The sequence below is a fragment of the Bacillus rossius genome, chromosome 6, assembly GCF_032445375.1.
Source record: "Bacillus rossius redtenbacheri isolate Brsri chromosome 6, Brsri_v3, whole genome shotgun sequence".
Lineage (NCBI taxonomy): Eukaryota > Metazoa > Arthropoda > Insecta > Phasmatodea > Bacillidae > Bacillus > Bacillus rossius.
This window is the reverse complement of record NC_086334.1, coordinates 65,117,003-65,129,739: the sequence shown is the minus strand read 5'-3', so window position 1 is coordinate 65,129,739 and position 12,737 is coordinate 65,117,003. Positions and strand designations below refer to the sequence as shown.

The 12,737-nt window shown below is 41.6% G+C and overlaps 1 protein-coding gene across 2 annotated transcripts in view; it reads right to left on the bottom strand.

Moving 5' to 3' along the window:
* Nucleotides 1–12,737, bottom strand: part of LOC134533270 (medium-chain acyl-CoA ligase ACSF2, mitochondrial-like) — a 206,844-nt gene that overhangs the window by 101,834 nt on the left and 92,273 nt on the right. For both annotated transcript variants that reach the window (XM_063370713.1, XM_063370714.1), the window contains exon 4: nt 7,960–8,165. In XM_063370713.1, the coding sequence (XP_063226783.1) occupies nt 7,960–8,165 (206 nt within the window). The remainder of the gene's footprint in view (nt 1–7,959; nt 8,166–12,737) is intronic.

Here is a 12,737-nt window from a genome sequence, read left to right as displayed (position 1 = left end):
TCGCTTATATACATGCACCGTATGGAATAATACGCTAGTCAAATCAAGAACCATTTACAATAATACTAGAGTCAAAACAACATTAAAAATAGAAGAACCATCAACGAAAATACAGCACATTTGAAAGCACCGGCAACGAAAAGGCAGCACATTTGGAAGCACCGACAACGAAACGGCAGCACATTTGGAAGCACCGACAACGAAAAGGCAGCACATTTGGAAGCACCGACAACGAAAACGCAGCACATTTGGAAGCACCGACAACGATAAGGCAGCACATTTGGAAGCACCGACAACGAAAAGGCAGCACATTTTGGACGCACCGACAACGAAAAGGCAGCACATTTGGAAGCACCGACAACGAAAATGCAGCACATTTGGAAGCACCGACAACGAAAAGGCAGCACATTTGACAGCACCGACTACGAAAAGGCAGCACATTTGACAGCACCGACTACGAAAAGGCAGCACATTTGGAAGCACCGACAACGAAACGGCATCACATTTGGAAGCACCGACAACGAAAAGGCAGCACATTTGGAAGCACCGACAACGAAAAGGCAGCACATTTGGAAGCACCGACAACGAAAAGGCAGCACATTTGGAAGCACCGACAACGAAAAGGCAGCACATTTTGGACGCACCGACAACGAAAAGGCAGCACATTTGGAAGCACCGACAACGAAAAGGCAGCACATTTTGGACGCACCGACAACGAAAAGGCAGCACATTTGGAAGCACCGACAACGAAAAGGCAGCACATTTGGAAGCACCGACTACGAAAAGGCAGCACATTTGGAAGCACCGACAACGAAAAGGCAGCACATTTGGCAGCACCGACAACGAAAAGGCAGCACATTTGGAAGCACCGACAACGAAAAGGCAGCACATTTGGCAGCACCGACTACGAAAAGGCAGCACATTTGGCAGCACCGACAACGAAGAGGCAGCACATTTGGAAGCACCGACAACGAAAAGGCAGCACATTTGGAAGCACCGACAACGAAAAGGCAGCACATTTGGAAGCACCATCATCGAAAAGGCAGCACATTTGGAAGCTCCATCAACAAAAAAAAGGCTAAAAGGAAGCACAAGTTACGAGATCTAAGTCTTAGTTAGAAATCAGAATACAAAAATAAAAACATTAAATTTTTATAATTTAAATTATTTATTTTATTGCTTTACATTATACAAATGCAAGTAAAAAAAGCCATTATTGTATGTAGCCAGCATTCCTCAGTTCCTTGATTATGAAGGATATTTCTTTGATGCACGAATAGTTTCCTGCACAAAGCGAACCATGTAGAAGTCTTAGCCGGTCAACCAATATGTTTGGATCTTTCCATGAAGTATAATCATTCTCTTCTACCACCATCTTCCTTGCAGCTTTATAAATATTATGATCTCTGATGTCTTCCGTTTTACCACCAACCTCAGGGTAACTTTCATGTTTGAGATGGTGATCATCACAAGCTTGATCAGATTTATTTAATATATCACGTCGTTTCCATCGTTTCGGTCTCAGGACACCGCCACATTCTTCGATCTTGGCAGCTTTAGGTGCTTCATCATAGTCTATGTCTTTGTCAACAGCCTCAGAGTCACTGTAACAATCACCGTAGAAGGAATCGTCTTCACCCAATTTACCGTAATAATTCGATGTTGATGATGTTGAAGTGTCTTCATCGTCTTCATGCTTCCTTTTTAGGAGTCCATCATTTTTACAAAGTAGGAAAGATCTACTTGAATTCGGCTGGAATATATTCTCACTTTTCACGTTAAGGATTCTTCCATTGTCTTCATTCTTCCGTAAATCATCAACCTTCTTCAATTTAAGTTCTTTGTCGAGATCGGAAGAGCCAAGAAAATTATTGTCGTAATGCAGATCACTCTTCCTTAGGCTAGTAGATTCATCGTTGTCCTCTAGCTTGTACGCAGGCTTGGCGCTACAAGTTCTGCCATGTCTTTTTAGGCTCTCTCTCCGCGTAAACGACTTGCTACATCGAACACAACTTATCATATTGCGCAGTGGATTTTTAACACAGTCATTCTTCTCGTGTTGTCTTTTATTCTTTCTCAAGATAAACTTTTTACTGCAAAACTTACACCTATGTTCTTTCGATACAGCGTCAGATCCCAAATCGGAATTCATATTAGTTACTGAGACTAATGCCAGATACCAATTGAGTGTTTTAAATTAGATTCAATACTTAAATAGAAATTTTTTCATATTTCATCAGCGAGAATTAATATATCTCATGCAAAAGTACTTTATGCATGTAGTTCTGCTTTTCAACAACATATGTCGCCACATGTTGCTTGCAGGTAAATAATATTTAGTTCTTTTATGCGGGATGCGGGATGCTCACTAATGATCGCAAAAGAAGGATGGCTTCGCTAGACTCCAAGGAAAAGGAAGTTCGTCTTGCATGTTGGTGCTCCACAGATGTCTCATGGCGTAATATTAATTTGACTGAGTAATGATATTTGTTAATTCCACCTGATAAAAATATTGCAAGTTTTGATTTAGTAGCAGAAATTATCGAATTAAATGTAACTCCAAATAAAATTACATGTCTCATTAGACCAAAAAAAAATCCATGCAGAGAGCGGTTTCTCAGAATAGTCAGAAACACTTGAAGAAACCACAGGAATGATTGCAAGAACACGGGAAAAACCATCAAAATATTGTCAAGAATAATCAGGAGCACACTGAGAAAACCACCATAATATTAACAATAATAATCGAAAGCACACGGAGAAAACCATCATAATATTGACCAGATTAATCGGAAGAACACAGAGAAAACCACCTCATGTTTTCTTTGATATCATAAAATTACAAGAAAAAATATTTTAAAATAAAAATAAATTAATAAAAAAATAAAAAAATGCATAAATTTCTGGCTTGTACAAAAACTCTATCTTTGCTCAACAATGAATGAAAGAATGACTGTGTTAAAAATCCACTGCGCAATATGATAAGTTGTGTTCGATGTAGCAAGTCGTTTACGCGGAGAGAGAGCCTAAAAAGACATGGCAGAACTTGTAGCGCCAAGCCTGCGTACAAGCTAGAGGACAACGATGAATCTACTAGCCTAAGGAAGAGTGATCTGCATTACGACAATAATTTTCTTGGCTCTTCCGATCTCGACAAAGAACTTAAATTGAAGAAGGTTGATGATTTACGGAAGAATGAAGACAATGGAAGAATCCTTAACGTGAAAAGTGAGAATATATTCCAGCCGAATTCAAGTAGATCTTTCCTACTTTGTAAAAATGATGGACTCCTAAAAAGGAAGCATGAAGACGATGAAGACACTTCAACATCATCAACATCGAATTATTACGGTAAATTGGGTGAAGACGATTCCTTCTACGGTGATTGTTACAGTGACTCTGAGGCTGTTGACAAAGACATAGACTATGATGAAGCACCTAAAGCTGCCAAGATCGAAGAATGTGGCGGTGTCCTGAGACCGAAACGATGGAAACGACGTGATATATTAAATAAATCTGATCAAGCTTGTGATGATCACCATCTCAAACATGAAAGTTACCCTGAGGTTGGTGGTAAAACGGAAGACATCAGAGATCATAATATTTATAAAGGTGCAAGGAAGATGGTGGTAGAAGAGAATGATTATACTTCATGGAAAGATCCAAACATATTGGTTGACCGGCTAAGACTTCTACATGGTTCGCTTTGTGCAGGAAACTATTCGTGCATCAAAGAAATATCCTTCATACTCAAGGAACTGAGGAATGCTGGCTACATACAATAATGGCTTTTTTTACTTGCATTTGTATAATGTAAAGCAATAAAATAAATAACTTAAATTATAAAAATTTAATGTTTTTATTTTTGTATTCTGATTTCTAACTAAGACTTAGATCTCGTAACTTGTGCTTCCTTTTAGCCTTTTTTTTTGTTGATGGAGCTTCCAAATGTGCTGCCTTTTCGATGATGGTGCTTCCAAATGTGCTGCCTTTTCGTTGTCGGTGCTTCCAAATGTGCTGCCTTTTCGTTGTCGGTGCTTCCAAATGTGCTGCCTCTTCGTTGTCGGTGCTGCCAAATGTGCTGCCTTTTCGTAGTCGGTGCTGCCAAATGTGCTGCCTTTTCGTTGTCGGTGCTTCCAAATGTGCTGCCTTTTCGTTGTCGGTGCTTCCAAATGTGCTGCCTTTTCGTTGTCGGTGCTTCCAAATGTGCTGCTTTTTCGTAGTCGGTGCTTCCAAATGTGCTGCCTTTTCGTTGTCGGTGCTTCCAAATGTGCTGCCTTTTCGTTGTCGGTGCGTCCAAAATGTGCTGCCTTTTCGTTGTCGGTGCTTCCAAATGTGCTGCCTTTTCGTAGTCGGTGCGTCCAAAATGTGCTGCCTTTACGTTGTCGGTGCTTCCAAATGTGCTGCCTTTTCGTTGTCGGTGCTTCCAAATGTGCTGCCTTTTCGTTGTCGGTGCATCCAAATGTGCTGCCTTTTCGTTGTCGGTGCTTCCAAATGTGCTGCCGTTTCGTTGTCGGTGCTTCCAAATATGCTGCCTTTTCGTAGTCGGTGCTGTCAAATGTGCTGCCTTTTCGTAGTCGGTGCTGTCAAATGTGCTGCCTTTTCGTTGTCGGTGCTTCCAAATGTGCTGCATTTTCGTTGTCGGTGCTTCCAAATGTGCTGCCTTTTCGTTGTCGGTGCGTCCAAAATGTGCTGCCTTTTCGTTGTCGGTGCTTCCAAATGTGCTGCCTTATCGTTGTCGGTGCTTCCAAATGTGCTGCCTTTTCGTTGTCGGTGCTTCCAAATGTGCTGCCTTTTCGTTGTCGGTGCTTCCAAATGTGCTGCCGTTTCGTTGTCGGTGCTTCCAAATGTGCTGCCTTTTCGTTGCCGGTGCTTCCAAATGTGCTGTATTTTCGTTGATGGTTCTTCTATTTTTAATGTTGTTTTGACTCTAGTATTATTGTAAATGGTTCTTGATTTGACTAGTGTATTATTCCATACGGTGCATGTATATAAGCGAGTCCTAGACAACAGGACGCTCAGTTTGTTACTGACGTCGTCGGTGTAAGGATCACCTAGTTTGTTTCATCTGGTTCATTAATCACGTAATTACCTGTTCTTGCGAACTTGATGGCATCTTTACCGACTTTAACGACGAACTCGATGGAGGTTGTACCATCGACTGCGGGAACCTTGACGTCAGCGTCGACGATGGTGGAGCAGATCCCGTTGGCAACGTCGATGTCAACACTGGAGGAGACTTCAACAGACGTGGTACCGCCAGCAGAAGAGACTTTAATGCCGCTAGTGCTGGCTGCACAGGGAAACTCGGCGAACGCTGGTTCGCCATCAATGGAGACTTCAATGGATGCCGAATCGACAACAACTAACGAACATCGGTGCTGTTACTGCGACAAGATTTTCTCAAACAATAGCAATGCTCGGCGACACGAGAGGAGCGAATGTGTCAAGAACCTATATCGTAAAATGTTTGTTTGTAAGAAATGTCATAAGCAGTTTTCCAGAAAAGATAATATGAAAACGCACATGAAGGCATGCAAAGGTCCTGCTGTGCGGCAGAAAGTAAAGGTTTCGTCGCAACAACGATGCATCGATGTGCATAAGAGAATGCCTGGAAATAGTACTACTGCGGCAACGTCAGTATCTGGATCGGGTCTGAAAGGTTCGTCTTCATCACCACGGTATCCTTGCAGCTACTGTGATACGTCGTTCGCATTTGCTCATGATGCACGAAGACATGAGCGGAGCAAATGCACGAAGAATCCATCTCGCATGAAGTTTCGATGTGATGAGTGTCATGAATGGTTTACTAGAATTGATAATTTGCGACGACATGCGAAAAACTGTAAAGGTGAAGTCCGTGTGCCTACTGCTGAACTACCTGCAGAAATTTCGACTCCTCGGTTTAGGTTGAAGGCTCGTGAGCGTACAAGCAAGAAAACCGATGTGCAGCAACCGATTGGTATGACGTCTGAATAGGAAAATAAACCTAAGACTGTGTTCGGCGCATTACAAGTGAACGATAATGGTTTCTACTTGGCGCAGTCTGCATTTCGTGGAACATTGAAGGACTACTATTATTTAAATACGTTAGGTGAGTCGAAAGACATTTGTAATTTTCTTGACGATATCAGACAGAAGATAATCAATCAGCTTACTGATGATGTAGCAACAAACGGACCTTTGAAATATAACTTGTGGTTGGACTGTATATATGGAAAGCCATATCCGTTCGATGACAAAGTGAAGAAGTGTGCATTCAAGACATCGGCTGCAGTAATTTACAGTTCTAACGATGTGGAGCAAACTGTTAAAAACGGTATCCAGAAACTCTGTCAAGAAGAGGTGGACTATGTCTGTAAAGGTTCTGGCTGGACTCTGTCTAGTATAAACCGATTGGAGCTAAGAATTAGTCATTTCACACACCGCTGCGGAACTAAATGATTATAAGATTGCTGGCTTTCGCAAATGATCCTGTAGTAGAATAGAAATTATGTAATAAATATTATGTTTGTAAAAGAACTTGTGGTGTTTAATTCCCCGAACCTGTTACTATTATGTTAAATTGATGTTATATTTCCTTTTTTTTTTGCATCGTCCTAGATCGTACCAAGGACCTTAGTCGACCTAATCAATCAGTATATAGATTACAAATTTATTTAATGAATTTTGGAATTTTTCCCGAATTTCTAGCTAAATAACTACGGATTTTCAAGATGGCGGCCAAATGACAAGATGGCGGGTGTCACAGCAATAATAAATTATTACTGCACTCTAGCGGATAAGAATTAAACTAACATGGCGTCAGCGCACTCTCGCCGACGATACACTGATGATGGCTTCCAGCAGACGAGGGCAAGATGGCGGACATGACGTCATACTACCTGACGATATATTCTTTGAAAAAAAGTGGAGGGAGTCAGTATGCCTGCGTCCACCACGAGGGAAGGATCGGTCACCATTTTTATTTTTTTTGCACTCGTCGGGTTTGAACCGAGGACTTCGAGCTCCGTGTTGTAAATGTTTGTTTTTTTAAATATGTTATTAAAAATTTTTTTATTTAATTTTTTTATAATTTTAAAATATTTTTTCATTAAAATCGGATAATAAATTTAAAGATGGCGGCCGTAACGGAAATTGCAACGATGACGTCATAATTCAAAATGGCGGATAACACCATGCCGGAATGTTCGAGTAAACGAAATGACGTCATCCAAGATGGTGGATCCAAGATGGCCGTCGGGGTCAAGGTCAAAGGTCAAGGTCACATCCTGATAGAGGCTTAACTGAGGCTTGAGTTAAGGATGCTTAAGCCTCTATCAGGACATTTCTAGCCGTTGGGATTTTTAAGGAATAAAACGGGAAATTTTCCCTCGAAACGGGAATTTTTCCCTCGAAAACGGGATTTTTTTTTATTAAAACGGGAAATTTTGAGTCATTTTGAGTCATTTTTGAGGAATTTTGAGGAATTTTTGCCGCCGTGACGTCACAAATCCAAGATGGCGGACTCCGACACCACCACCACGCGCCTGGCGCCTGGGCCAGTTCCGTCATTCACATACTACTAATATTATAAATCAATTTTTGCTGGTATTTTCGGTATAAATTCAATTCATAAAACCACTGAGAGATACTGGTGAAGTAATCGTAACGAAGCCATTGTGTTTCTTGTATCAGCTAGCCTACAAAATAAAACTCTTATGCAAGATAAATAGAATAATCTGAAACAGAAACTCCAGTTATACCTCCAAAATTTAGTGCCCTAAAGTGGGAGACTCGTGGTTGTGACTGGTCACCTGCTGGCACAAGGGTGGTGAGTGAGGACAGAGCCTCACAGTACAGTTGCCCTGAATCACAGTGCTCCAACACTGGAGCCAGACTCAGCAACAGAGTGTAGCTGTCCTGCCACTCCAACAGTAATAACTCAGATCTGAGTTTTTTTTACAGTGAGAGACTCACGGTTGTGACTGGTCTCCTGCCAGCACCAAGGTGGTGAGTGAGGGCAGCGCTTCACTGAACAGTTGCCCTGGTACACTGTGCTCCAGCTCTGGAGCCAGACTCAGCACCAAAGGGTAGTAGTCGTTCCCCGCCAGCAGCAGCCTGGCACCCACCTTTCTCAGGCAGTGCAGTAGCTCCGGTGCCTGACAGCTTGGATCGACCTTGGCCTGCAATCACAAATCCGGGTGGACAGTGATTTTTAGGGAAGGAGCATGTTGTTTAAAATCCCTTCTATAAAACGAATGTTGTCTGTTAAAGTTTTTAGTTTGAATGTTTTTATTGTAATGTCACGAATTGTTTACATGTAATGTTTTTAAATTGCTTTGCATAATTTTATTTGGCGGTGGAGAGTGCTAAAAAAAAACAAATCCTACTATGAGACATTATGTTTAGAAATGCAAACCTCAAATTTACACGCATGAACCATAGTATGCATATTGTAATTTTGCTTTCATCAGAGATCTAAAGTATGTCAATAAAACCATCATCTAATATTTACACTACTATCCCAGAACACTTGTCTACCACCATTCACCTGACACGTCGCAAACTTCACTGATATCATCTCATATCTTCCTCTTAGTCTACGGAGCCTCTCTCAGTAGCCGATATATTGCTTGTCCCCTCGAAATTGAAAGTGTCGTTCCAACACACTCGCTGGTATCTTTAACCTCAACAACTGCTGCATCTGGTAGGCGGGTGACTTATTTTCCTATTTAGATGCCACAGAGTGCGGGATTTCAGCGAAAATGTGGCCACAAGTCAGTGAACGTTTAGGATAGTACAGTAGTATAGGAATGTATGTTCTTGCACTGGTGCCAATGCGTGGTGGAACCTACAACAATGAAGTCATGGGGACCATCTTCGTTGACATTGACCTTGACCCTGTCCCTTTATATTACCTTTTAATTCGACCTTCAACTTTGACTTTGATCTTGACTTTGACATTTAACCTTAAATTTCGCCACCTTGACCTAGAGTGTCCCAATCCCTAAATGTTGCAATTTTATTTTCGGCCACCATCTTGAATTCTGACATCAAGACAGCCATATTGCTTTCGTCTGCTGGAGGCCAATATTTTAGATGATGTTACAAATGCCATCTTGGTTTTATATGTTCTGCTGGAGGCCACCATCATGGATTCTATCATCTTTATTTCTGCTGTTTGTTCCTAGAGAGCGCCAGCATCGCTCTGTCTCATGCACATAAGGTCGATGTACCAATACCTTCTACTGTTGTGGTATTTATCGGCACAATAAATTTAATTTCTTTGTACAAAATACTTTCGAAGTGATGTGATTCAAACCATGACAGCTCAAACAGTGGGCTGTAAAACACACACCTTTAATCGCATGGCCATCGAGACATTTACAAGATTAAGAATAAATTAAGGCAGTGGATCCCAAACCTTTTCAGCTGGTGACCCACCTTTCCTTATAGGAATACATCCATGGTCATTCGGTCCATGGTGGAGTAAAAATCCTTATATGTATCGTATCCCTTCCTTATGTATGCTGTATATAATTTACCATCAAATATTAAATATATAAGCTTTTTTAAGATACATATTGATTATTGATAAACAATTGGTATTCTGATTTGAAAATGGTTGACAAAATATAAGCACTTTGTAGCAAAAAAAGTTATTTATTTAACAATAGATATGTATTGGCACACAACTCGATTTGTTTCAATTTTTATCTTTTCTGATGGTTTATTCGATGGTTTCTGATAGTTTAAGGATCGAATCGCGACCACCTGTAACCCTGTGCGACCCACTAGTGGGTCGCGACCCACCAATTGGGAACCGATGAATTAGGTATATAAAAAAATACACACATTCGGACTGTAATTTTTTTTTAATTTGAAGTAATAATAGCATCACCTGTTCGAGACCAAGCCACAATATTTATTTTTTTTCAATACAAGCTACAAGGAATGCTAGTCAACGCATATCTCCTGCAAGAGGACGTCGCTGCCATCTTATTTTCAGTAATCTATACCAAGACCGCTAGCTTATACAACGTCTGCCAGAGTGTGTTGCTGCCATATTAGTTTATTTTTTGTCAACTAGAGTGCAGGAATCCTTTACAACTGTGACATCTGCCACCTTGTAGGTTGTCTTGGCCGCCATATTTATATTCTAATTTCAAGCTAGAAATAAGGAAAAAATTCAAAATATTCATCAAAAAATTACTTGTTAGATACTGATTGATTCGTTCACATACAGTGCTTGTTTCGATCCTTGATCAATATAAAAAAAAGGTAATTTAATTAAAATTACAATAACTTGACATGTTCGAAAAAATAAAACAACAAAATTACAAATAAAAATTTGTTACAACATTTCTACACTATTACAACAATATGTACAAACAATTCACTAGCATTTCTCGATTTCTGCATCTGCTACCAATAAATTAAAACGAGGTGGGAAGCCCCACAACTTGACGTAGGATTGACCATTTCATCGTTTGAGAATCTTCTCCACCAAGTACATACGTATCAGAAGGCATCGTATAGGCTGAATATCTTCCGCGTAGAAGTCACCACGACTAGGGTTGTGGACCAAATTTTCGAGATAGTAGGTCCTAGGCTCCGATTCACGAACATGTGTCACAAAGAAATGTTCGGGACACCAATTCACAGTGAAACTTTTCTTGAAGATGCCTTTCTGCTTGAAAATTCGCACTGACGTTAAGTTTACACTTTCGTGGATCCTACTTTGTGTTGGAAAACACTGTCCGAAGCAAGTGATCATACATAATGTCTTTAGGATTTATTTTTGTGGTAGAATGCACTGTAGAATTGTTCTTCCTTTTTAGTTTCCGTAAGATATCCAGGAATTGAATTTTCCATTATCCGTGAACCGTCGCCACATCTTGGCGCTCAAAGTTCTGTTGAACATTTCGGCAATGGGGGCCTTGACATTACTAAATATAGAGTAGTGTTTGATGCCAAACTATTCCATCAAAGCCTTGAAGTTTGCATTGTAGAATTCTTTGCCGAGATCCATTTGAAGGTACGACAGAACATGTCCATCACGCAAAATGTCTCTTGTATCCTTAGTTACGTCAATTGCATTCTTCGATTACGCAGGTCTGGCCAAAGAAAATTTGCTATACACTGGATGACTGTCAACATGTTCTTGAAACCTTTATTCGTGTATATGGTATCATCTAAACAAGGTACGCCTGGAAAAAACCATCAAGTCCACACACTACAATCTTATATCAAATGTATTTTTACGATGTATTAATGTGAGAACTGGGTTCGTAATGGTTAGCACAATAAAGATTTTTTACAGTTTTATTGATTACTAATATTTACACTAAACACAAATCACTGACACTTAAAAATGTTTATCAAGTCACTCAATGTTTGCAAGCTCTGCAGTTCTCACTCCTCACGGCACTCACCGTCGCGGGACTCGGTCACCAAAACTCCGTCGCATAACTCTCGCCGCACTTGCGGCACTTACTGTCGTGGGAATCTTCGCGGGACTCATGCGTCACCTGTCGCTGAACTCCTTCGCCAAACTCTGTCGCCGAACTCCATCGCCAAACTCTGTCGCTGAACTCCGTTGCCAAACTCCATCGCACCACTCTCAGAGGGGGTCTCTCACCCTCTTCGCCGCTGTCGCACTTCCCTTCGCTCAGAAGCCGTTCGGAACTGTCGCGGAGGCCGGCGTCGTGGCTTAAGTACCTAGGGGCGTCCTTCTCGAAGTGATGAGAGGGGCTGATGACGAGTCGTGTCATCCCAGGCCGGCTCGACGCCCGAACAGTCATGAAGGGCATCGTTAGCTCACGCGACGACCCGCGAAATTCCGAAGGCCGCTTAGTTATAGCCAACGGCACCGAGGCAGGATGATGCGAGGGGAGTGGAGGGGGAGGGTGTAGCGACTACCCTTATATTCCGGGCAGGAATGCGTGGCATGTCTTACATCAGTGGAGGCCACATGACATGCTCCTGACACCAGCCAGAACCATACCCGGCGCACATCGCGTCCCTGCTTGCATTTGTAACACTGCCACCTCCTTAAACCTGTTCGTCCCGAACAGGTAACATCCCTTCCAGCATATTTCGTAAAACGATTCAAATGTACCACTTTCATCCATTCTTTCCTCTCTGGATTCGGTAGACCACATCATTTAGGCACTTCAGGACTTCATACAGGCCTTCCCATACTGCTTGAAGCTTAGGGCACTTTCCATTCCTTCGTTGCAGGTTGTACAGCCACACAAAATCACCCTTCTGAAATCCGGTTGAGTTAGCCTTCAGGTTGTACCTCATCTTCATTCGATTTGTCGCTAATCAAAGATTTTGTGGGCTTCTTCATGTATAAGTGTCATTCTCTCCTCTAGACGATTTACATAATCAGTGGTGCTGGTCGGCTCCTTGTGAGGACGAAGAAACTTGACATCACACAGCAGCCTCAACTTCTGACCAAACACAATACTCGCAGGAGTCTGCCCAGTAAAGTCATGGATGGCAGACCTATATGGCATTAGGAACAACTGTATGTGTTGACCCTAATCCTGTTAATGCTCGGCCACAACTTTGGCAAGGTGTTCCTTGAGAGTTTTGTTGAACCTCTTCACCATGCCATCGGACTGAGGATGTAGGGCTGTTGTCCTGGTTTATTTATTCCCAGCAAACCGACACACCTCCTGAAATATTGTCGACTCAAAATTGCGGCCTTGGTCTAAGTGGAGCTCTATTGGTACCCCAAATCTGCA